Raw genomic sequence first — 26,556 nt, forward strand, 5'->3', positions numbered from 1 at the left:
CTAGGTCCAAGATGTGCATGGATATTCTGTGCCTAGCTGCAGCCTGAAGTCATTGCCTAACATAAAGATACCCAGGGTTTCAGTGAACAGTGGTGGTAGGAAGCGGTGAAAAGAGGTAACGATGAAGGTACAGGGGAGTCTAAGCAGAAAAATTGAGTAATGAGGTAAGAATTAGTGTTCTTCTTCTCACCATCTAACATTTTTTATGTCTTGGGATCTCTCTAGACCTCAGAGCATAAGGGACACTCAATTTGAATTTGCTGTAAATTGCATTTCTTAGAAAAATCTTAATGATTTGGTGAATTCATATCTTGCCTGATCCGGTCACATATTACATGAATAATATCGCAAACTGTACAATTTTGGTGTAAAAAAAAAAACAAAACACGAAACCCTGAAAATTCGCACATACAGTTGAAACCAGAAGATTACATACACCATCTAAAAAGACACATATGCATGTTTTTCTTACTATCTGACATGAAATCAGAATACACCTTTCCTGTTTTAGGTTAATTAGCAACCAAAATTATTTACAATTGACAAATGCCAGAATAATGAGAGAGAATGTTTTAAGGTATATTCATTATACAAAGTCAAAACTTTACATACACTAAGGCGGGCTTTGCACACTACGACATCGCAGGTGCAATGTCGGTGGGGTCAAATCGAAAGTGACGCACATCCGGCATTGCAGTCGATATCTTAGTCGATATCTTAGTGTGCAAATCCTTTTTGATACGATTAACGAGCGCAAAAGCGTCGTTATCGTATCATCGGTGTAGGGTCCGACATTTCCATAATGCCGGTGCAGCGACAGGTATGATGTAGTTCCTCGTTCCTGTGGCAGCACACATCGCTGTGTGTGAAGCCGCAGGAGCGAGGAACATCTCCTACCTGCGTTCCGGCTGCAATGCGGAAGGAATGAGGTGGGCGGGATGTTTACATCCTGCTCATCTCCGCCCCTTCGCTGCTATTGGCTGCCTGCCGTGTGACGTCGCTGTGATGCCGCACGGCCCGCCCCCTTAAGAAGGAGGCGGGTCGCCGGCCAGAGCGACGTCGCAGGGCAGGTAAGTGCATGTGAAGCTGGCGTAGAGATAGTGTTCGCTACGGCAGCTATCACAAGATATCGTTGCTGCGACGGGGGCGGGGACTATCGCGCTCGACATCGCAGCATTGGCTTGCGATGTCGCAGCGTGCAAAGTACCCCTAAGAGTACTATTCCTTTAAACAATATGGGACAGCCCATATGATGATGTCATGTCTTTGGAAGCTTCTGATAGGTTTATTTGCAACATCTGAGTTAATTACCGATGCACCTGTGAATGTATTTTAATGGACACCTGAAATACATTGCTTCTTTGTGTAACATCATGGGAAACTAAAAATAAATCAGCCAATATCTCAGGAAGAGAATTGTGGACTTGCACAAGTCTGGTTTATCCTTGGGTGCAATAGTGAGAAAAACATGCATATTTGTCTTTTTCGGTAGTGTATGTAAACTTCTGATTTCAACTGTAGGTTTGTGTGAACAGAACCTAGCTTAAATATAACAGATTCCGATATTTTCACCTTTTAGTATTCAATTTGCTGAATAAACCATATTTGGTATTCTTCTCCTATTGGGAAAGTTACAATGGAGAGTGAAAAATTGACATTTGTTTCCAATAAATTAGTGGCATTTGCTTTATTTCTATACGATGATGAGACTTTTCTTTAATGTAATTTCAGAAGCTAAATGGCAAAGTACAAATTAATTTCATATACGTGAATGCATTAGTTCCAGTCCCTGGTTTCAGAACAGGTGCTTGCGAATGATTAATAAAAACATAGGTGTCGCAATGTATGAAAATATATATTAGCAATGGAGCCATCTCCTTCATGCAGTGTAAGCAGAATGTAAGGGAAACGGCAGTTGGAAGGAGCAGGCCGATACATTTCAGAAAGTCACAGAAGGTAAAAAAAAGATCATTTTTCAGAAATGTGTCAAATTTGTAAAACGATTTAAGTGCATAAACGTCCGTACTGTGATCACAATGGCGGTCAGGTGTGCCAGCCGATCACCCTACTCAATGGGGGATTCCTGAAAAGCTTACTAGTGTCAGTACATTTATTTCTTTATGGTTTAATGAAATGTTACACTTTACAGTATCAATTCCTCCTGGTATTCAGGATCTCTGCTTGCGGTCTCTGACCATAGCCTAAGGGCATAAAAATGAGTTCCAGCGGTGTGCTAATCACACCAGTGCATAACTGGTTCCAGTGCTATTAACAAACTGGACTGACAGAAGCCATGTCGCTGTGTAAACGTTACATGCCATGGACAGATGCATCCACTGGAATTAAACACTGATGGGTCCTACTGGATGACTGAAAATGCAAATCTTGAAAACTGGGATATATTTATACAAAGTGGAACCTGAAATGTTTCAAATTAAGTAATTCTTTAGAAAAATGTTGTGTTTGTCTGTAGGTTGTACATTAGTTACCCAGCAGTGCCATCAATGGTTCTTACTGCCTCACTTTGTGCGTTGTTCATTGGTTGTGTTGTATTACGGTGCCTAAACGCTACGTAAACTGCACAGAGTCTTCTATTCAGACAGGGAATAGATTCACATTAAGACTCTCATACGAATGAACAGGCAGACTGCCATCCTGTCTCCATAGAAAACACTGTCTGAGTAAGGTAGTCTGGGGCCGACCACGAGGAAAACCCTCATGAACAAAATGGAGAAGATAATTCAGGAGTAAAGCAATGTAAGGAAATTAACGATACTGCTACTTATCTGAAGTTCATTACAATTATATCACAAGATTTTATTTGCTTTAGTGTTATCCAGTTGTTTTTTGGACACATAATGCTCATCATTAATATTCAACTAGTTCATCACATCTCCGTTACATGTCCACATATTCATTATAGGAGCTGGGTCATGTGATCTCTAATCTGGCAACCAGTCCAGCACATGCACTAAATGCAGACAGGAAGTCAGTTTCTGACTTCCTGTATAATACATGATGACATCATTCCCGATCTAATCCATCCTAGAGGATCTAAGTTTACTCGCTAGCCCACCCAACCATGCCCAACCTTATCTCTGTGTAGTATTATATAGTGAAGGAGCAGACTCAAAAAAAATGTTGGCATACTTGCAGTATCAAAGATCAGATGTGACTAGGCGGAACCGCCTGTAGAGAGTAAGCAAAGAGGAGACAATGGGTATGGACATTATCAGCTTAGGTGACCCGGCGTTTCCTTTTGTAGCGCAGTAGAATAAACATGAAATTTTAAGTCCACATGGTCATAGAGTTTTTCTTATAATAGAAGTGGGATTCTGTTGGCAAGATCCCAAGCCAGGGGGAGTGTTGGGGGGGGTAATCCCCTTTACTAACTCCCGCCCACTAACTCAGTGCGATCCCACTCACTATCTCCAGGTAGTAATGCCCAGTCACTTTCGGTCCCCAATCATGCAAGTATGTCAAAATGTTTTGGCTGCCTGCAGCAACCAATCACATAACAGTTTTAAGTTTTCGCGAACAGAATAGAAAATGAAAGTTGCTCTATAACTGGTTGTTATGGGCAGCAAAGATTTTTTTTTTTCATACCACTTTTTTAATATGCTGGTATTATTTCTACTTTTAAAAAGAAAAGTGATTTAGTAGATGCGAAAGTTGCTTCACTGAGACTGTAACTTTATGTGACTAATTTTTTATTGGCTGCCATTAGATAGGACAAAGAAATAGGATGAGGCATCATGGGAACTGTAGTTCTCATTAGGGGAACCAAGTCACTAGGAAGAAGGCATATCAACCAAAATTGGTATACCCAAGGCAAGGGAAGTTGTTACGTGAAAAACTATAGTAACCTGCACATACGGGATTAATCTACAGGTTAATAGTGTTTGGAATCTGCCTGGTGCCTGCACATCGAACTCCGCTGACAGAAGGAAATGAATGTTAACTCCCTCGGCAGGGTTCGGGTTTCAGTCTGGGGACAGCAACAGCGCAAGTTCATTCAGTGATCTGTATTTAGCAGCAGCTGTAACCAAGAAGGAAATGAATGTCAATCCCCCTCGGCAGGATTCGGGTTTCAATCATAGTGGCGGTGACAGCATGAGTTCAATCACTGATCTGTAGTTTGCAGCAGCTGTAACCAAAAAGGAAATGAACGTCAATCCCTCCTCGGCAGGATTCGGGTTTCAGTCATGGGGGCGGTGACAGCACGTGTTCAGTCACTGATCTGTAGTTAGCAGCAGCTGTAACCAAGAAGGAAAGAACATTAATCCTCTTGGCAGGATTCTGGTTTCAGTCATGGGGGCGGTGACAGCACGAGTTCAGTCACTGATGTGTAGTGAGCAGCGGCTGTAACCATGCTCCGCACTGACTGATAGTGCAATCTAATGCTGAGTGGTTGTCAGTCAGTGTAGGAGGCATGGCTACAGTCATACACAGAGCAGTGACTGAACCCAAATGTTGCAGGGATGATTAAAGTTGATTGATAGGGTTCGATGTGCAGGCGCTGGACAGGTTCCAAACACTATAAACCTGCAGATTAACCCCATATCTGCAGGTTAATAGCATTTTTCACATGACCGGTTATTTCCCAATAATAATTCTTATTTTATGAACCCATCATACCCCTATAACATATACCACAAATACTCTTGTCACATACCGCAGCCTTCTTGGCGTGATCACTAATGGTATAACTGCTTTCAAACCAATGTATATAACTCTTGTGATGACTGACATGCAAGCCATGCTAATGTAAGCAGGAAGGAAATGCATTTGCTTTGTTTCACTGCAATATTTCCAATAATTGTAATAATGTATTACTTTTGAGAAGCCTTCCAGCTACTTCTTCCCAATGCATTGCTTCATCCTCTGTCTCTGCCCCATAATATTTATTCTACATGGGTAGGTGAATTTTTCATTTTTATTGACCGTCAATATGCCACATTTCTACAGATCAGCTCCAAGGTATACCCGAAAGCAACATAAATGTTAAATTGGCTCTAAGTAAATCAAATAAGGCGTTCAATATATTGTATATAATGAGTTGTCAAGGAAATGTTTGCCATTCATGAGCATATATGCAAAAGAGAAGATTCATGTGTAGTTCAATTTACACCACAGATGTCTGTAAGAAAAAAAAACAGCTTTGATGCTGATTTGAAGCAAAACTATTGCAGATTTTATCCTTAGCATTCCAGAAATCCACAGCAAAAGCAATTCAATATCTAAATCTGCATGAAGAGCTGTTGAAGCGCTGATTTTGAAGCTGATTTTTCCGTGGCGTAAACCTATGCAGCTTGTAACCCTTTGGGTTAAGGCTAAGTGCACACACTGAGTATTTGGTTGCAGAAATTTCTGCACCAAATCTGCATCTCCTGGCAGGAAAAAAACAATGCATTTTTTATGGGGTTTTTTGTGCATTTTGGGGGGGGGGACGCTGGTAAAACACTAAGAATTGTCATGCTGCAGATTTATTTCTGCATCAAATCTGCAAGGGATAAACAAGCAACATGTGCACAAAACTTCAGGAGTCTCATTGACTTTTCTGGGGTAAGGATTTGCACTTTTCTGGCATAAAAAAAAACGCATCAAAAACGCACTGTGTGCACAGGGCCTAAAACCCCCCATTCAAAACCATACAAAGATGATATTGGGCCCGATTCATTATTGTATTAGAGTCCTTTTTTTGTCTAGTTTTTGCATTTTTTAGCTATTTTTAATTTTATACTTCTTTTAAATTTGCATCTACTTTTAAGGCCCCCTTCACACGTCCGTGAAAATCATGCACGTTTTTCACGGACGTGTCAAATGTGCGTATTGTCCTCCATGTGCCGTTTTTGTGGCACGTGTGTTCTCCGGGGGTTATCCGTGATAACACACGGAGAATTGGAACTTTATGCTCACCTGTCCCTGGCGTTGCTGTCCATGGTTCTGATCTACGATCTCCGGTCCTGCTGACTCCCTGCTGCTGCTGCTTCCAGCCCGTAATGGAGTGAATATTCAATGATCATAATGAGCGGCGGTCAAAAGCAAGTGACAGCAGCGGCAGAGACAGCAGTGCTGGTAGAAGGGGAGTATAGTTTTGGGTTTTTTTACAAACACGTGTGTTTTCTCCGGTGCGTGTCACACGGATCACATCCAAGCGGTCCATGTGACACCCGTGATGCCGGAGAAAAACAGACATGTCTACGTTTGGAGCACACGGGCACACGTATGCTCCACACGTACACACAGTCCATAGAAAAACATACACGTGAGCGCAGACCCATTGATTTTAATGTGTGTACGTGTGCCCGTGTCTCCGGCACGTGAGGAAATGGACCAAACACGTACCAGAGACACGGACGTGTGAAGGGGGCCTTAGATCTACTATGTAGGATATTTTTTTTTATGTGTTCCCACTTGTTTGGCAGGCTTAAAGTTTTCAGATGTTTAATTTCATTAAAGTTCAACTTTTAAAAAAGTTGCAAAGTTTGGCAGAAATGTACTCCAGTCCCTATTTTCAGTGATTTTACGAGTGCTTGACACTTTGGCACAATTTTTGTACAATTTTAGCGGAACACAGCAACTCTTTGTGCTAAAGAGTCACAATGGGAGTTAAACATAAAAATAAAGATTATTTTTTGCTGAAGATCCATGAATTGCATTCACCATTTTGAGAAATTTGGTACAAAAACCATCAGCAAATACTGTAGGACTAAAAAAAGAATGAGTGACGTGAAAACAAACAAATCGTGAATTGGGCCTATGTCATACCAGTGACAGCTATAGTACAAAAGTGAAAAGCAAAGAAATGATCTAGATTTAACTAAGACATATGTTGTATGCATCAAACCCACAAAAACTAGATGACATTGCTCTTACCTTCGTTAACGGTATCCAGGTAGCTGTGCTCTCCGATGATGGTCTGCCTTGTCCTGTATCACTGTTGTGACTGTGACATTCAACATTTCCTTGAGACTCAGTCTGATTATTGGAAGTAGGAGTAAGATACATCACTCCTGAATGAGAAGAACTGAGAGGAAGTCTGGACTGACTATCAAAGTACATGGGAGATGTAACCAGTAATGGACAGCTGACAACATTCATGGCATTTTTTTCTTCTACTTCGCTCTGCACCAACATGATATCGTTTTTGTTGATGTTCTTCTTTTTCATTTTTCCCAGCTTTGGTTGGGAGGTATATGCAGTTCTTCCATTATATGGGCCAACTTCTTTATTCTCCTTCTTACACTTGACAACTATTGTGACCATTGCAGCAAAAAGAATTATGGAAATTGCACTGAGAGCAACCAATACGGGCAAATAGATGTCCCAGTCCCGCTGCTCTCCAATGACATTATCCTCCTCATCGTAGCAGCCTAAACAGTCAGAATTTGCCTTAATAATGAGTTTTGCCACAGTTGATAGTGAAGGTTTTCCATTATCAGTAACTTTAATTATCAGTTCTACTACTGAAGCGATATCTTCCCAGTGTGGATTGAGCAGCCTGATCTCTCCAGTTACAGAATCTATTTCAAAAAGGTGTTCTTTACTTTCTTGAATGATTTCATAAGTGACCCTACCACTTTCTCCAAAGTCAATGTCCATAGCTCTTACAGTGCTTATAATATACCCCATGCCCACGTTCCTGGGCACATAGATCTCTGCAGTATCATTCTGTAAGCTTGGCAAAACAATGACCGGCGCATTGTTGTTGACATCTAGTACGGAGACCCTCACAGTGGCATTGCTTTCTAAATGTGGAGACCCTAAATCTTTTGCGATTACTTTAAACTCAAAATATTTAGTCAACTCATAATAAAAAGTTCTCAGAGCATAAATAGCACCATTTCGAGGATTGATGGAGACATAGGTATAGATGGAAACACTTTCAATGTATGATGGGAAGATAGAATAAGATACGGTGCCATTTTGTCCTAAATCTGGATCTTGTGCTAGAACCGAACCAAGGTATTCTCCTGGGATATTGTTTGCAGATACTTGTAGTGCATACATACTTTTAGAGAAAGATGGGGGATTGTCATTTTCATCCAAAATTTTCACAGAGAATGAATTAGTGGAATCAAGTGAAGGGTTACCATTATCTCTAGCGATGATAGTGATGTTGTATTCATCTTGTATTTCACGGTCTAGAGGTCTACTTGTCACCACTGTGAAAAAATTATCATAATTATCTTCAAGCTTGAATGGCACATTGCCAAGAACCCAACACTGGAACTGTCCATTTTTTCCTGAATCTTTGTCTGTAACTCGAACTAGGGCAATGACTGTACCAGGGGGTGAGGCCTCACTAATTGCTCCCTGCCTGACCGACACAAAACTAATTGATGGGAAATTGTCATTTACATCAGTAACTAGAACAGTCACTTTACAATGCACAGGTATTGGATTGGGGCCTTCATCTTCTGCTTGAACATCAATTTCAAGCATCTGGATTTCTTCATAATCTATGTTACCCTTGACTTGTATAACACCCGTTTTAGAATCAATGGTAAATAACTCCCATACCTGATCAGATGCATAGCCACTGAATGAATAGAAAACATCAGCATTGGTGCCCTCATCAGCATCTGTAGCATTGAGATCAATTATCATTTTGCCTATAGGTGAGTTCTCAGCTATTTCAACAGTGTAAGATTTAGCTTCAAAGACAGGACTATTGTCATTGGCATCAATAACCTTAATGTTAATTTGCAGATTGGCTGACCTGGGAGGGATACCTCCATCAAAAGCAGTTAAGATGAGGGTATGATGTGACTGTTCTTCTCTGTCCAGGACTTTCTGAATAACTAACTCTGGAACTTTTGTGCCATCACCCCTGGATTTTATATCCAAAGAAAATAAACCATTATCACCTCTCATCCTATATGTCTTTAGGCCATTATTGCCCAGATCAGGATCTTGAGCAGTAGTCAATGGAAATCTAGTTCCTGGGGATGCATTTTCTGAAATATCTATGTCGATCTGGTCTGATGCAAACTTAGGCGAGTTATCATTAATATCAAGGATCTCCACTTTAATCATACATACATCTTTATCATTAGCAAAGACCTCTAATGAGAGTATACACTTAGGGCTGTTTTTACACAGAGTCTCTCGGTCAATGCGTTGCTTAGTATACAACAGCCCACTATTTGGATCAACATCCAGAAGGTGCGGAGCTGAATTCTCCAACACTCGAAAATTAGGTTTTTTACCTCTTTCAGGTAATTCCAGTTGTGCATCATTAATGTTGCCAATGGCATTTCTTGACCCCCCTTCTTCAGAAATAGAATAATTTAAAGTTTTCAAAGCTTCAACAGAAACCCAATAGAAAAAGTATAAAAATACAAAGCGGTACATCCCAATGAATGGCTGTTTATCAGTTTACTAATTGTTTTGGCAGTCCAGTTGCAGTTGAATTAAAAACTAATCCAGAAGATAAGCTCCCAGCGAGCTGACACATGAGGGCAGTTATGACAGTATTAGGAGATTGATTTCAATTTCCAAGAAAATCAAGTTTTCCTATCTTGGAAGGTTTAGAGCGGACGATAACTATCTCTACTAAAGAAGATTAGACAGACTGCAATCTACACATTCATTTCTGATGCACTGTGAGAGCCAAGGGAGAAAAACTGTTCGTCTGATAGCAGAAGCGTCGGACACAAACACCTTGCAAACAGCATTCACAATTTAAAGAGGATTGGAAAGTAGTTTCAGGGAATCCAAAAATGGCAATAAAATAAAATGATATTTCTCAAACGGCTTCCGTGCTTTCAACGTAATGTCGCTTGCCTGCCAGATGTCCATTTAAAAAACTGTCAATTTGTATTTTGCGTCACATTATCTCTATTTGCAAGCAGAAAGTCATGAATATTAAATAACATTGGGATTTGCAAGACTATCTGGAAAAAATCCAAAAATGCAAGGACCCATCAAAGTTGATCATCAATTGCAAAGTGTTACAATCACAGCTTGGGTGCAGTCATTTCACACTTGGGCTTTTTTTGTTCTGCAAGGCCAGTAGCCACATCAGCGTACAGCTGACAATTGCATTCAGTTAAATTCCATTTTTTGGATTCTGCAGGCTGGAACAAATCAACAGGCAAACCATGGCTGGATGCTCCGATTCTAAAACAGCAGAGGGAAGACAAATCACAGGCGTATGAAGAACAGTTCCAGCGTTCATTGCTTTCCTTTAATGCATCCTATTTCAGCTTTATGTTCATCGCATCTATCTTAACTCTCTCCGGTATCTTCGACACAAAGTTCATTACAGTGAAAGAAAACTAGTGTCTAAAAATTGGGGAATCTTCTGCGATATTATTGTGAGTGATGAACATAAGCAATCAATAGCTGCAAATCCCCAATGGACTCCACATTAAAGCAAGAGCCGCAGTGACTACAGCTTGTTCTGGATGAAGAACGTTAAGGAGCTTGGGAATAACATTTCATCGGAAAAAAAAAAATGAAAACAATCAGATGCCAGAGATGTAAGTTAGCATGTGGAGTCACCATCCACCAAAAACATAGAATTGCATGAAATATTCTGGCTTCTGCCTCCCTTAGAAGGAGCTCAGAGTTGTAAACATCTCAGGCGTCTCGACATCTTGCTCTACAAAGCATATTGGGAAAGGTTTACAAGTCTATACAGATATATTATAGGTTAGATGACAAAAAAGGCTTGAAACGGTTCTACTTACTCCAACGTCCTTGCCGGAGAGATGCCGAGAATACACAAATCCCAGTTATCCAACCAGTCCCGAATATTAATTATTCTCTTCAGCTGCTATGCATGTAAATGCCACTGATCTTGTGAGTGAAATAACAGATCAGATTGTGAGCAGGAAAAGCACAGATAATTCATTCCAAAGGCAGGAGATATGTGTTGATTTGTTTCTCCATCTGCTATTTTTTTTCCTAAGTCCCAGACCAAACGCTGCTATTTCTGCAATCTGCAGCAGCTCGTGCTGGTACTTCAATCGCTCATTCACAGCGTTCAGGAGACTCTGCACTGAGATACACTAAAAATGCTGGACCGGAAAACACCAAAATGCAAGCAACATATCCCAAGTTGGTAAAATTCAACAGTTTAGAGGTGCCCTAAATCCTCTGATCCTCCATTTGCCATACGCCAACCTTCACTCTCAGTTCTTCTCTTTGACTGACTTAATTTCTTGTCTCTCTCCTTCTCTCTCTACCTCTCGGTTTTTTTCTCCCCATTTTTTTTTTAAAGAAAGCCTAAGAATAAAGATCAGCTTATTACTGCCACCTACTGGCTTTTCACTGCACTGCTTAATATTTCATCACTGGGCTAAACAGTGATATACTTGGTAGTGGAGCTTATATTGCCATAAGGTATTGGGTTTTCACAAGCATGGAGTGTCTAGTACATTTCAGCTCTTATATTTACTACCGTCAAAGCATTCAGGGAGAAGTATTTTTTGTGCCAGGAGCTGACAGACAGCATCAAGCATATGCTAAGTGCTATGGGGTGAAAATGAATGCTACAAGCCACTCAATGACACAATATAGGTGAATAGGTGTTTATAAAGTAAAGCACAAAGATTTCAATATATGAGAATCTACAGATAAATGGTTAGATGGACAGATATATCAATATGAATTAGAGAGGTATATGGATGACAGTCAGATGATGGTGGATAGAGAGAAGGATAGAGAGGAGGATAGAGAGGATAGAAAGAAGGATAGAAAGAAGGATAGAAAGAAGGATAGAAAGAAGGATAGAAAGAAGGATAGATAGACGAAGAGATAGGAGAGATGAAAGGATCGAGCTATAGAAGGGTAGACAGAAGGATATATAGAGAGATGGACTGATAGGAGAGAGAAGGATAGAGATATAGAAGGATAGATAGAAAGATATATAGAGAGATGCATAGATAGATAAATAGATCATGATATATAGATAGATAGGGGAGACAGAGGGAGAGAGATAGAAGGATAGATAGAAGATAGAAGTATAGATAGATTGAAGGATAGAAGTTTAGAGATAGAAGATAGAAAGATAGGATGGATAGAAGGTGCGCTAGAAGGATAGAGAGAAGACAGAGAGATAGACGGAGACATAGATAATTATTTTTTCCATTTATCATTTGTGGTTATTTTATTACACACGTTTATTATTCAATTATGAACAAGGTATTTTTACATTTTTTAGTGTTACATTTTTCTCCCCCTTTGGCTTTAGATACCTTTTGAATCTCAATCTGTCTTTCATGAAAACCAATTGCATATGTGCCCTTAGCAGGGTTAGATCAATTTCAATTCCAAGGTGCATTAACTGTTTAACCTTTTGCACGCTGCGGAGGGCTGTGATGCAGCGCAGATATACACTCTACGAGGCCCATCTGACAGTAGATTCCATATGGGATTGCAGTGAGGTCTGGCCCGATGCTATGAGCTTTAGGATTCAGGGGTCAGAAGAGCAAGCAATTAATTTCCCTCTTAAAGGTTAATGTGCCATGACCAAATCTGACTCTCATTCTAACCAGGATTATTGATGCGGCCATTGTTCTAAACTGCATTCTTCTCGTTTTCTAAAACAAGTTGCTGAAAAAGTATAATAGACTGCAGAAGGGTCGGAGCATAGTCAGGTCCCCAGCATAGAACAACCGGGATCAGAAAAGGCAAAGGTCACATATTCCTCGCTGTGTAACTAGGGATAGAGACCGCTACAAAGCTGACAACTGCTTGTAGTATCTAGGCTGGAAACCGTAAGAAACCGCAACATATAAGTCTAGATTCATGCATTATTCCCTAATATCTAAGAACACGTCTGAACAGCTGGTGTTATAAATAGGAGCCATCAAGTCTATTTTCCTTTTTCCTTACAATATGTTATAAACGGCCAAACTACATATTTCCGTAATGATGGTAATGAAATAATCAGGGTCATTATCACATATTTCAGTCCGGACAGACGCCATTGCCCACATCTACATACAGGAGGCGAGAGAACTGCAAAGTTCACAACTTCTACTGATGGGGGAAATCCTCGCAACTCCCTGGAATCCCAGGTCTGTGATCCCAGCCCCCTGGGCTATTGCTGCCATATAATTACAGCCGTGACTGGGCTCATTTCTACCCTGGTGTTGGCAGATCTGCAGAATACAAATGCAAGGGGGGGAAATACATTGATCCTTTCAAGTTTTTATATCCTTGACAAGTGTCTGTTATATAAGTGATGTAGAAAATACCATTAGGAAATGTAAGTCACTCACAATAGTGCTGGTGGAAAACAGACTAAAAAAAAAACAACAAGTCTTATGCCCTGTACATTGAGTGCATGGACAAGGGAGGGATTCATTAATCATTTTAATAGTAATAATTGTAATAATTATATCCATGGGAGGGAAATTTAAAAGCCTGTCCACTTCTTTTACATTGCTGGCCTATCCTTAGAATAGGTCATTAATGTCTGATTGGTCAGGGTACAACACCCCTCATCCTTGCTGATCAGTTGCCGGTGTCGGTGGCAGCAGCAGATGGCCAGATCTGGAGCTGCCCCGTCTTCTGATAGCGGCCGGGCACTGAACATCTGCCTCCTTTTGATTTGAATAGTAGGCGGATGTTCAGTTCCCGCCCTCGGCCTCTATCAGTTAACAGGGCGACTCCGGAATGGAGTATTTCCAGCTGCCTTCTGCCACCGTCGGCGCCTAATACAGCTGATCGGCAGAGGTATGGCACATCGGACCTCAACCGATCAGACTTTGATGAAGAATAGGCAATCAATGTAAAAGTAGTGGACAACCTCTTTAACTATTACATTTATGGTTTACTAACATATGATATTTTATTTACTGCACAATATATAAAAACAACAGTTTATTAGGATTTATAGATTCAAACATGGAGCCCCCCAAAAAAGGTGAATTGCAAAGTACAGGGCTGGCATATATGGATTGTATGCTTACAACTACAAACTGCAGTATTTCTGAAAATAAAGTCCGCTCATATTTTTACACTTAGTCATGTGTTTTCACGTGCTTTTTTATAAAAACTGCAGCAGGAAAAAAAAAAAAAAAACACAACACAAAGCCTGGTCATTGGCCTGAGGCCTAAGGCTATGTGCGCACGTTGCCTTTTTTGTGACCACAAAGATGCAGCGTTTTTGGCCACTAAAAAATGCACAAAAACGCACCTGTGGTAAAAAAAAAAAAAAGCATAAAAAACACCCATGCATTTTTGTAAATTTTTGTTGCTGCGTTTTTTTCCCATGCATTGCATGGGTGAAAAACGCTGGCAAAAAAAGAGAAATAATTGCCATGTTGCATGTTTGTGGTCACGACAAAAACGCACCTAAAACAAAACTGCACTGTGCGGACAGCAAACATGAAAATTGATAGTCTTTGCTGAGGAAGCAAAGTCATGCAGTTTTAAGACCAAAAACGCACCCGAAAAACATGCAAAAACACCGCAAAAAACATACCATGCGCACAGTCATAGAGTACCCATTGAAATTAATGTGTAAAATTTGTAAATAAATATGTACTTAGATATAAATAAGAAAAATGCAGAGTATGGATAAGATTACGTCAAAATCTTCCACTTTGCTAATGCTGTAAAACAATGAAGATTCTACAAGGGAAAAATCATACAATCTATAATGTATGAATCCAGCCTTAGATGCCTTATTATTAACCTAAAGCCACCAATACGATATAGTGAGCTGTTGGCTCGGCAAATCATTAAACCGGTAGCTTTATCGCCCGACTGTCTCTTACGCGGGAGCCAACACTCAACCAATGCTCCGATGTATTCTGGGAGAAAGACACTGCCATATCTTCCCGAAGGAGGCTTATCTAAAGACGGCGTTACACGGTACGATATATCTAACGATATGTCATCGGGTCACGTCATTAGTGACGCACATCCGACATCATTAGAGATGTCATACCATGTGACACCTCCGAACGACTGTGAATGAGCAAAAATACTCACCTTATCATTGCTCGTTGACACGTCGTTCATTTTCATAAAGTCGGTCACATTCCTGGATGCAGGTTGCTCGTCGTTCCTGAGGCAGCACACATCGCTCCATGTGACACCCCGGGAACGACAAACACACCTTACCTGCATCCCGCCGGCAATGCGGAAGGAGGAGGTGGGCGGGATGTTACGTCCGGCTCATCTCCGCCCCTCCGCTTCGATTGGGTGGCCGCTGTGTGACGTCGCTGTGACGCCGAATGTCCCTCCACCTTCAGGAAGACGATGTTCGCCGCCCACAGCGAGGTCGTTCGGGAGTGTGTGTGTGACGGGGGTAAACGACTGTGCGCCACGGGCAACAAATTGCCCGTGACGCACAAACGATGGGGGCGACTGCGATCGCACGATAAATCGACGCGTGTAAAGCAGCCTTAAGGGAGAACCAAAGGATTAGTAGTCCGACATCAGACATGCCTGATCCTTAAAGGGAACCTGTCAGGTGCAACATGCACCCAGAACCACGAGCAGTTCTTGGTGTATATTGCTAATCCCTGCCTAATTCTCCTTGCACCTAGTAGCATAGATAAAGAGATTTTTAGAAAAAGTAGTTTTATCATATGCTAATCAGGCCAGTGACTAGTTGCAAGGGCGTTACTTTCATTGGCTAGTCGGCCCCCTTAGCATGTAAGTATACCCCTATGGGCGTGCTAACATGCTAATGAATGCGCAGCGTCAGAGGTATGGTCGATCTCACCGCTCTTTGCTGCCACCACACCAGACACTGGAATTCGGCTCGGTGTGTATGATCAGAAGTTCTGGACTTCCAGTCATGCGCACTATGCATCCCGGCTTCAAACTGGTGTAGTGCACATGACAGGATGTCCGGGGACATCCTGATCGTGCCCACTGAGCCAAAAATTAGCGGTGGCAGCAGAGGTGAGCCTGACCGTGCTTCTGACGCTGTGCATTCATTAGCATGTTACCACGCCCCTGTGGGCGTGCTAACATGCTAAGGGGGCCGACTAGCCAAGGGAACTAACACCCTTGCGACTAGTTGCTGGCCTTAATAACATATCATAAAGGATCTTTAGAAATACTTTTTCTAAAGATCTTTCTGTAAGCTACTAGATACAGGGACAGTTAGGCAAGGATTAGAAATATGCATCCAGAACTGCTCGTGGTGGGTGCGTATTGCACCTGACAGGTTCCCTTTAAATTCCTAGCATTTATCTGTTGGATGCTACATGCAAATTAGACTATTGGCCGAGCCCGTCAATATTGACAGGTTTTGGCATAGTCTAATGTGTATGGGGGGCCTTTAGTTCTTCACAACAGATCATAGAAGAAATAAAGCTAGGTTCACATTTGTATATCTAGAGAAATATTGTGTAAGCCTTCGACATAAACCTTAAAAGTATGTAAACTTGTGCCGCATCTTGACTTACATCTGCCTAAATTTAGACATACATGTTTAATGTTTGTAACACATTCCGCCACGTTTCTATACATTTAATAAAAAATAAGGTATCTTTTTATCACCTATTTTTTCTGGAGTAGGCAGGCCAACCCGATGGATTTCAGAGCCAATTCTAAGGGCAGGTACATAGGGTGTGTATAGAGAAGTGAGCTGTCCCTCCCCCCAAGTCATTAAAAACATGCATATTGTAGACATATTAAAAAGTTCTGTTTTATAGTAAACACATCTCCCATTAAACAATGTAGGAAACAAGTATGTTACATTTTTTTTTGGGGGGGAGGGGACAAAAAAGTGTGGTCACCTATGATTTTGTATACTTGCACAGAAAAATGCAATATGACGTAAACCTTAGTAACAATCAAAATAAGTTTTTTTTCTACTACCTCTTGCCCATCTTAGTCTATAGCTATGTCACCTGAATACGTTTCTGTTAGAAATCTAGCCATATACAGCAGAATGCACTGTATAAATGTGGACATAGCCTAAAATGCCTACAGTCAGAGGGAGACATATCGCTAGTGCAACTTTCCACCTTTGAAGGGAATCTGTCAGTAAGTGTTTGCTATGTAAGCTGAAGACAGCATGCTGCAAGGGTTAAAACATAGAGTTCAGGGATGTCTGCTTTGTCAGAGTCTGATCTGTTGTTTATTTGCCATGTTTGTTTAAGCAGTAGGACTTCTCATTGCTCAGACTACAATGTATGTGCATGGCAGTCCGACATGCCCCCTCCTTTGATTGACACCTCACAGTCAATGCACAATCTCTATAAAGAGCCTGGTGTGGGCGGAGCCAGCAATCTCAGCTCTACTACATGGTTAAATCTAAAAATTCAGATTCTGTCAGAACGGCAGCAGCCAATAATCTAGGTGATACATCGTTGGATTCAGGATCTCTTTGCCTACATCACGCTGTTCTCAGATGAGGTAACAAAAACCTAATGAGAGATTCCCTTTAAAACAGGTGGCCCTGTGCATTTTCACGAGCTATTTGACTGCAAAGGGCCCATATATTGTTCTTGCACAGGGGCCCTTTTCCGTCTGTGTTCACTAATGCTTACAGTGATACATATAAAAAAGACATAATCCATGATACCAATTACATAAATATATAACTAACTATTTCATTATGAGAGGCACAGTCTTACTCTATACAGTATGGTATTTGCAGAGTGAATGCTTCCACTTGGTGCGTACTGTGTCCAGTAATGCAGATAATGACAGGAGCATCCAATCAGATGCCGGCTTTTACTGCACATAAAAGCATTACATAGATATATACTCAGGGAGCACAATCAATTCATTGCATCAGACAGGAAATGAGCACCGACAATACACTACCTGTATGTCATATATTGTTAGAACCAAAAAGAAAAGACAAAAAATTCCCCAGACTGTTCAACTGACATTATGCAGACAAAAACAAAGTACATTATATTTAGGAGTTTGTAGTATTGTAGAAAGCAAGTATCCATGAATATAAGGTAAGACGATACAATTCACCAGTCACTCCCCGCCTAGTGTCCTGTTTGCATTCTAGTGATAGAGGACATGTTGGTAGCTGTATATAAGAAAAACAACCTGCACACATCCCATGCTCGCTTATCTGTCAATGTCATCTATTTCTAGTCTTCAGTTATTGACTCTTACATTATTTGGAAGTGTACAATAGACTACTAGTAGGAGTTACCGAAGAAGAAAGACCCCAGACCCAAGTGGGTCAATCTTGAAGTTACAATCTATCAAAAGGAAACTTCATCTAGAAAAACAAAAGGAAAAATCATTGCCCCCCCAACTATGCTACTAAAAGTCCCTCCTAAATGGAGGGGGGATAGCTGGAGGGAGTGGGGATAGCTGGAGGTTATAACATTGTCTTTATTGCTTTTTAATAACACACATAACCTGTTGACAGTTACATTACATAGAACTGATTAGTACTTCTGTATGTACATCTATATGTTTGTCTGTCTATATGATATATACAGTATATCAGCTTAGAAAACCATAAATAAAACCAAAGGTAACTGAAATAATGACTGCTTGTGCAAATAATGGAAGAATATAACAAACACACAATCTCATCAGTTTACTCTCTACCAGGACTGCGGATGTCACAGGGATTATTAACACCGGGTTCATGCAGTCACCAGCAGCTCCCGGTGTCTATTCCTGCAGGATGGTAAGAGGATGTGAAGCAGAGTAGATGAATACCCTGAACCACAATGTTTACACATACAGTATGAGGAACCACGTCATGAAAGTAATCAATCATCATTACGGTCGTAGCTCTTTGGATTAGGATCAATACCACCAATAAGTCACAGGTTCAATACCATGGATTAAATTAATAAGAGTAGGAGTCTAATATATAACCAATGCCTTCACCATCAGCAACACAAACTATTACTGGCTAAAAGCTTTCTAAACATATTCCAGGTCCTCTACGCAGCCATGGCCACAGTATGTTACTACTCATTTCTCCTTCAGATATGCCAAAGGTACTGCTGTGCTGCCTGGAGACTAAGGGGAACTGGTGTAGTCTTCTAAGAAGATTTACTACGTTAGCTGCACTTAAAGCAGCTGTAGAAAGCACTAATAATGTGTGTATAGAGAGATAGCTATATATACACAGAGAAAGAGAGATATAGATAGATAGAGATACAGAGAAAGATCTAGAGAGATAGATGGATAGAGATAGACAGACAAAGATATAGAGATATATAAACAGAGAAAGAGAGAGAGAAAGAAAGAGAAATAGAGAGAAAAAGAGAGAGAGAAAGAGAGAGAGAGAGAAAGAATGATAGAAAGAAAGAGAGAAATAGAGAGAGAAATAGAGAGAGGAAGAGAGAAAAGAGAGAGAGAGAGAGAAAGACAAATAGAGAGAGAAAGAGAGAGAACGAATGATAGAGAGAAATAGAGAGATAAAGAGAGAAAGACAAAATAGAGAGATAAAGAGAGAGAAATAGAAAGATAGAACGAGAGATAGAAAGATATATATATATATATATATTATACATACATACATACATACATACATATATATATATATATATATATATATATAAATAGAGAGAAAGATACCGATAGAGACAGATAGATAGATAGAGGGATAGATAGAGGGATAGATAGAGGGATAGATAGAGGGATAGAGAGACTTGGTTCCTAGTTGTAAATCCACCTGTTACACTGGTTACATGTCCACACAGAATATTCTTGGATTTCGGAGCACATGAATGAAGACAGATATTATTCCCCCATATCTGGCATATACACATATACACATATACTGGATATTGGCAATATATTATGCTAAATGTTGCCATTTTAATAAGACCTTGTTTTTTCAGGTCTGACCTGGTATTGTGTGTGTCCTGGTGAAATACAGCACAAGCCCAGATTGCTGCTCTCCTAACTGCAGTCACAAATATAAACCATGCATACAAATAGCATTGTTTCCATGGTAGACTCCAGGCAAGCAATTTCCATGCAATCAGCTCTCTTTTTAACCTGTCCAGAGGTTAGTGATATTCGAGGTTTATGTGGAATACACATGATTATATCAGCTAGATATGGTAATATCTCCAAGCAGAGGGGAATGGAGCAGATAGTGATCAGGGAGACTGCAGGGCTCAGTCACAGTCTGTATATTCCTGCAACATAGGGGCAGCCATAGCCATTATTTTTTACCCAAACTAATGCAAATATACTTTTGGCATTTTCTTTAAAAAGCAAAACAATATTTATATAGAAGGATACATCAAAACAGCGCTATAGGGTTTTTTTGCTAGTAAAAATGTCTCCATTTCCATAAATTCATTCTAGCAGCTGAATGTTTAGTTCAATCAGATCTGAGAGCAAACACAAGACCTGGTAATACGATTGCATTTCTATTTGCTATTCGTGAATTAACAGTAAATATCAAGGTTCAATAAGTAAATACCAGTAAGAACGTATAGAAAGAAATATTCAGAAATAATGCCAAACATCAGCAATGCAAAAAGCAGAAACGTGAATATGATGCCAACTGATGCCATTCACTGGTGTGCAAGGGTGGTGGCCATACCTGAATTATGGACATCCGATTAGACGTGGTCTCCGTCGTGTTGCTCACTGGTCCAGTAAAACTGTTGTGGCAGCCAACATGGCCTTGAGGAACAGTCAGATTATTAGATGTAGGTTTGAGGTACATCACTTCTGAACGAGGAGAACTTAAAGGGAGCCTGGTCTGGTAATCAAAATACATTGGTGATGTGGCAAGTGAGGGGCTGCTGACAACGTTCATCACATTCATTGCATTTCTTTCCTCCACTTCACTCTGAACTAACATAATGTCGTTCTTGTTGATTTTCTTCTTCTTACTCTTCCCCAGTTGGGGATGGCTGTATTCTGCAATCCTGCAGTTATAAGTTCGGATCTCCTTGTTTTCTCTTTTGCATTTGACTGCAATTGTGATCATGGCAGCCAACAGTATAATGGAAATTGTGCTTAATGTAACAATAAGAGGCAAAGACATATCCCACTGGTGTTGTTTCCCATTGACCCTAGGTTCTCCTTCTGGTAGAGACCCAGAAGAAGACTTAATGATGAGTTTTGCCACAGCTGAAAGTGCTGGCTTTCCATTGTCGGTAACTTTGATCACAAGCTCCACAATTGGTGACACTTCTTCCCAATATGGATTCAGGGTCTTTATCTCTCCAGTCACCGGATCAATCTCAAATAGATGCTCTTCGTTGCCATATGCAATTTCATAGGTCAGTCTCCCACTTTCTCCAAAATCATTGTCCATGGCTCGGACTGTGCTCACTACATAGCCCACCCCTACGTTTCTGGGAACATGAATTTCTGCAGTGTCATTTTGTAAAATTGGAAGGGAGATGACTGGAGCATTGTCATTGACGTCCAGCACAGTCACTCGCACAGTTACATTGCTCTCTAGATGAGGGGAGCCTGAATCTTTTGCCAGGAGCTTGAATTCAAAGTATTTTGTTTGCTCATAATTAAAAGATCGAAGGGCATAAACTGCGCCATTGGTGGGATTAACTGACACAAAAGTGTAAATCGATACATCTCCAACGTAAGACGGCAATATTGAGTAGGACACTGTGCCATTATGTCCAAGATCTGGATCATGTGCTACCACAGATCCTAAATATTCCCCTGGAATATTATTCTCGGAGACCTGCAACACATGCAACCCTTTGTTAAAAGTGGGAGCATTGTCATTTTCATCTAAGATCTTAACAGTAAAAGATTTTGTTGAGTTTAATGGAGGATTCCCATTATCTCTGGCAATAATAGTAACATTATACTCATCCTGGGTCTCACGGTCGAGCGGTCTGTCGGTTACAACTGTGTACAAATTGTCATAATTCTCTTCCAGTTTGAAAGGCACATTGCCCAGAACCCGACACTGTAACTGGCCATTTTTGCCAGAGTCCTTATCAGTCACCCTCACTAAAGCGATGACAGTGCCAGGAAGTGCTGCCTCGCTGATTGCTCCCTGCCGGACTGATACAAAGGTGGTAGAAGGAGCATTGTCATTCTTATCAATCACTTTCACTGTAACTTTACAGTGGGCAGGTATGGGGTTCGGGCCTTGGTCACGTGCTTGAACATCAATTTCTATAATGTTATTCTCCTCATAGTCAAGATTGCCCTTTACTTGAATAACACCTGTATTGGGATCAATAGAGAAAAGTTCCCGGACTCTGTCTGGTGCATAGCCACTGAAAGAGTAGACAACGTCACCATTGGAGCCTTCATCTGCATCTGTAGCATTGAGATCAATTACAACTCTTCCCAGTGGTGAGTTTTCTGGGATCTCCACCAAATAGGAAGGTGCCTCAAAAACCGGACTGTTATCATTGGAATCGATGACTTTGACATTTATTTGCACTGTGGCAGATCTTGGAGGATTGCCACCATCCAAAGCAGTCAAAATTAAATTATGATGGCTTTGTTCCTCTCTGTCCAATGGTTTGTCTATAACCAGCTCAGGAAACTTTGTTCCATCCCCTCTGGATTTTACATCTAAGGAAAACAATCCATTGTGGTTGATGACATATGTCTTTAAGCCATAGTCTCCAGAATCTGGATCATGGGCACTGGTGAGAGGAAATCTTGTCCCAGGGAAGGCATTTTCGGAAATATCAATATCAATCTGCTCAGATGGAAAAAATGGTGAATTGTCATTAATGTCCGTGATATCCACTTTGATCATGTATATTTCTTTATCATTTGCAAAGACCTCCAAGGACACTTGACATTTTAAACTTCTTCGGCACAAAGTCTCCCGGTCAATCTTCTGTTTGGTGAACACCAGCCCACTGTCGTGTTCAACATCAATCAAGTTTGGTGCAGAATTCTCCAAAACTCTAAAGTTGGATTTCTTGCCCCTCTCCGATATGCCCAGCTTTACATCGTTGCTTAGGTTGCCCACTATAGTTCCAGCAATTGCTTCCTCCGGTACGGAAAAATTTAAGTTTTTTAAAGTCAGGGCAGGAGCCCACAAAAAGAATAACAATATAACTGAAAGGTACATCCCCAAATATGTATGGTCTTCTCGGTTTCACTCTCCTCTTCTCAGTTCCTTGAACCTGTTGATATAAAAACACCTGCAGTTAGATAAGCAGCAAATGGAGCATGGCAGAGGAGGCTGGCAGGGTTAAATCACTGATTGTTTTTCTGCTGGAAGGACAATTTTTCACCATCCTGCCTAAGCTATTTGTCTCTTTGAAATTATTAATTGGAAAGGACAATTTAAATATCAGATCCCCACAGCCCAATGAAAAAGCAGCATCCCAGTAATATATTGCCTATCGTCTTAGCATTATCAAGCAGTTATCATTACAAGCCAATTCACATCTCTATTAAAGATGCAATAATGCACATCTCGCCTGCAGTAAACATGATTTGTTTGGAATTGTATTCTAATCCTACACTAACATCGCAAAAATAAAAAGGGAACTGTATCCTCAATGGAAAGTGTATGCGAGCACAGACATCCGCACGTCCAGTGTACAGCACCGAGCATCTCTCCAGCAATTAGTCCATCTGTAATGAAGAAAACCACAATACTGGCACCAAGGCGGCCAGATCACAATCACTATTCACATCATCCCCTGCACAGTCGCGGATTTATTTCCAAGAAATCGTCTCCCTGCACCGGCTACAAGCAGGATTCTCAGCTCTCATTCCCTGCACAAGAGCAAATCAACAGGCAAAGCATGGCTGGGTGCACAAATGGGGAAACGCTGTAGGGAAAGGCAGAGGCTGCAGGATGACAATATATACACAGAAAGGGGATAGCCAAATGGAACCTTAATGCCAAGCAATCGGCCCTGACCAGCGCTTTCATAGGAGATGCCCCTGCACATGAATTCTAAAGGTGGGTGCATTGATCACCCCTTTATTTGGATCAATGAGGAGTCAGTTGTGCGCACATATTGCACATTTACACAATCGTTGGCCCTTTCTCCATGAATGACACATGCAGAATGCAGATGTTTATTAACTGCAGGAGTTAGAGCCAGAGAGAGGGGAAAAAAGAGGGTCTGGTCAGTAAGGAGGGGGCTCAGTGGGGATCTAGAATGCCAGGCAGTAGTGATCTAGAATGCCAGGCAGTAGTGATCTAGAATGCCAGGCAGTAGTGGACTAGAATGCCAGGCAGTAGTGATCTAGAATGCCAGGTAGTAGTGGACTAGAATGCCAGGCAGTAGTGGACTAGAATGCCAGGCAGTAGTGGACTAGAATGCCAGGCAGTAGTGGACTAGAATGCCAGGCAGTAGTGGACTAGAATGCCAGGCAGTAGTGGACTAGAATGCCAGCCAGTAGTGGTCTAGAATGCCAGCCAGTAGTGGTCTAGAATGCCAGCCAGTAGTGGTCTAGAATGCCAGCCAGTAGTGATCTAGAATGCCAGCCAGTAGTGATCTAGAATGCCAGGCAGTAGTGATCTAGAATGCCAGGCAGTAGTGATCTAGAATGCCAGGCAGTAGTGAGCTAGAATGCCAGGCAGTAGTGATCTAGAATGCCAGGCAGTAGTGGTCTAGAATGCCAGGCAGTAGTGGTCTAGAATGCCAGGCAGTAGTGATCTAGAATGCCAGGCAGTAGTGGTCTAGAATGCCAGGCAGTAGTGATCTAGAATGCCAGGCAGTAGTGATCTAGAATGCCAGGCAGTGGTGATCTAGAATGCCAGGCAGTGGTGATCTAGAATGTCAGGCAGTGGTGAGCTAGAATGCCAGGCAGTGGCAGTAGTGATCTAGAATGGCAGATAGTAGTGATGGAGGATGTCAGGCAGTAGTGATGGAGGATGTCAGGCAGTAGTGATGGAGGATGTCAGGCAGTAGTGATGGAGGATGTCAGGCAGTAGTGATAGAGGATGTTAGGCAGTAGTGGTCTAGAATGCCAGCCAGTAGTGGTCTAGAATGCCAGGCAGTGGTGGTCTAGAATGCCAGGCAGTAGTGATCTAGAATGCCAGGCAGTAGTGATCTAGAATGCCAGGCAGTAGTGGTCTAGAATGCCAGGCAGTAGTGGTCTAGAATGCCAGGCAGTAGTGGTCTAGAATGCCAGGCAGTAGTGGTCTAGAATGCCAGGCAGTGGCAGTAGTGATCTAGAATGGCAGATAGTAGTGATGGAGGATGTCAGGCAGTAGTGATGGAGGATGTCAGGCAGTAGTGATGGAGGATGTCAGGCAGTAGTGATGGAGGATGTCAGGCAGTAGTGATGGAGGATGTCAGGCAGTAGTGATGGAGGATGTCAGGCAGTAGTGATGGAGGATGTCAGGCAGTAGTGATGGAGGATGTCAGGCAGTAGTGATGGAGGATGTCAGGCAGTAGTGATGCAGGATGTCAGGCAGTAGTGATGGAGGATGTCAGGCAGTAGTGATGGAGGATGTCAGGCAGTAGTGATGGAGGATGTCAGGCAGTAGTGATGGAGGATGTCAGGCAGTAGTGATGGAGGATGTCAGGCAGTAGTGCCCACACCAGTCATTTCTCACCTCTCAGAGTCCCAGCTATACATGGGCTGAGCACTGCCTCTCTGCACAGCCACACACGGCACCATGGGGAGCTCCAGGTCACTTCCCAAGTGTCCAGCTCATGTCTCCTCTACAGCTGGCAGATGAGCCGGGGTGTCAGCAGCCGGGGTGACAGCAGCCGGGGTGTCAGCAGCCGGGGTGTCAGCAGCCCTGGTCTTCTTCTCTGCCGGCTCATTGCAGCTGGGCGCCCCGATGCCTCCCCCACTCCGTGCTGCTTGGACACAATGCACACAAATCCATTGCAGACGCACGATTCAACAGTTGTGGCTGTAACCCTTCAGCCCCCGGACCGCGCCGCATCCGAGCTCCGCTCCAAATGCCTCTTTACTGACTGACTCTATTCACCTCACGCTGCTGCTTAAACATTGACACTGTTCTCCTGCCAGCCAATCGGCGCCGGCTCACTTCACCCGCCCACAGCGCCTGTCCGCCAATAGGAAATGAGGGCCGGTTTAAAGGGCGTCTCCAGCGCGGCAATGCTTTGTGTCATTGATTAGATCAGTTAGGGCTGAGACAGTAACAATGTGAGAAGCTTCAGCTTGTACAATGCTGCATTTCATTTCCTCTGCGTGTCTGACTGGGGATTGTAGCCAGTGACACTTATATCAGGGCTGAGGAAATCAGCGCATTAGGATTCCTGAAAGAAGAAAGTTTTCAGTTCAGGGAATGGAGTGAGACCCGGATGATCAGACACAGGCTCATCTATCTGCAGATGTCATGGATGATGTGCTGTGCTTGATCACACAGAAGCCGCTTCCTCTTAGCGCTTTCTATGGACTCTTAGGCGCTGTTCACACTTGTGTCCGTTCTGTTTAATGATTGGCCAATCGGAATAAGTGTCTAAAGCAGCAGAAGTTCTATAGAAGTTAATAACAATCAATCACAGCTTTTTTTCAGGCATTTTATAGCAGCTAAAAATAATGTCTATGTAAGGAATAACATATAGACATCGGTACGTGTCTCATATTCAGTATGTGGGATAGAGATAATGACTAGGAGAACATAATATGACAGTATATACTGACACTGATACTTGGTTACCTGCAGATGTCAATCAAGGAGGCAAAGCTGAAAGGGAGGAAAAGGAAAAACCTTAGGCACACTGA

General features: G+C 41.8%; 1 protein-coding gene across 2 annotated transcripts in view; it reads right to left on the bottom strand.

Moving 5' to 3' along the window:
* PCDH17 (protocadherin 17) overlaps window positions 1-25,790 on the bottom strand; it is a 252,979-nt gene extending 227,189 nt beyond the window's left edge. The window contains exons 1-2 of one of the 2 annotated variants that reach the window (XM_075336839.1): window positions 25,412-25,790; window positions 20,480-23,012 (exon numbers count right to left, since the gene is read on the bottom strand). In XM_075336839.1, the coding sequence (XP_075192954.1) occupies window positions 20,480-22,957 (2,478 nt within the window). In that variant the 5' untranslated portion in view covers window positions 22,958-23,012; window positions 25,412-25,790. Of the gene's footprint in view, window positions 1-6,879; window positions 11,178-20,479; window positions 23,013-25,411 lie in introns of those variants that run through there. The other variant, XM_075336838.1, reaches the window with a different exon arrangement.
* Between the last annotated feature and the right edge of the window lie 766 nt (window positions 25,791-26,556).

The sequence above is a fragment of the Anomaloglossus baeobatrachus genome, chromosome 2 (assembly GCF_048569485.1).
Source record: "Anomaloglossus baeobatrachus isolate aAnoBae1 chromosome 2, aAnoBae1.hap1, whole genome shotgun sequence".
In the NCBI taxonomy this organism is placed as follows: Eukaryota; Metazoa; Chordata; class Amphibia; order Anura; family Aromobatidae; genus Anomaloglossus; species Anomaloglossus baeobatrachus.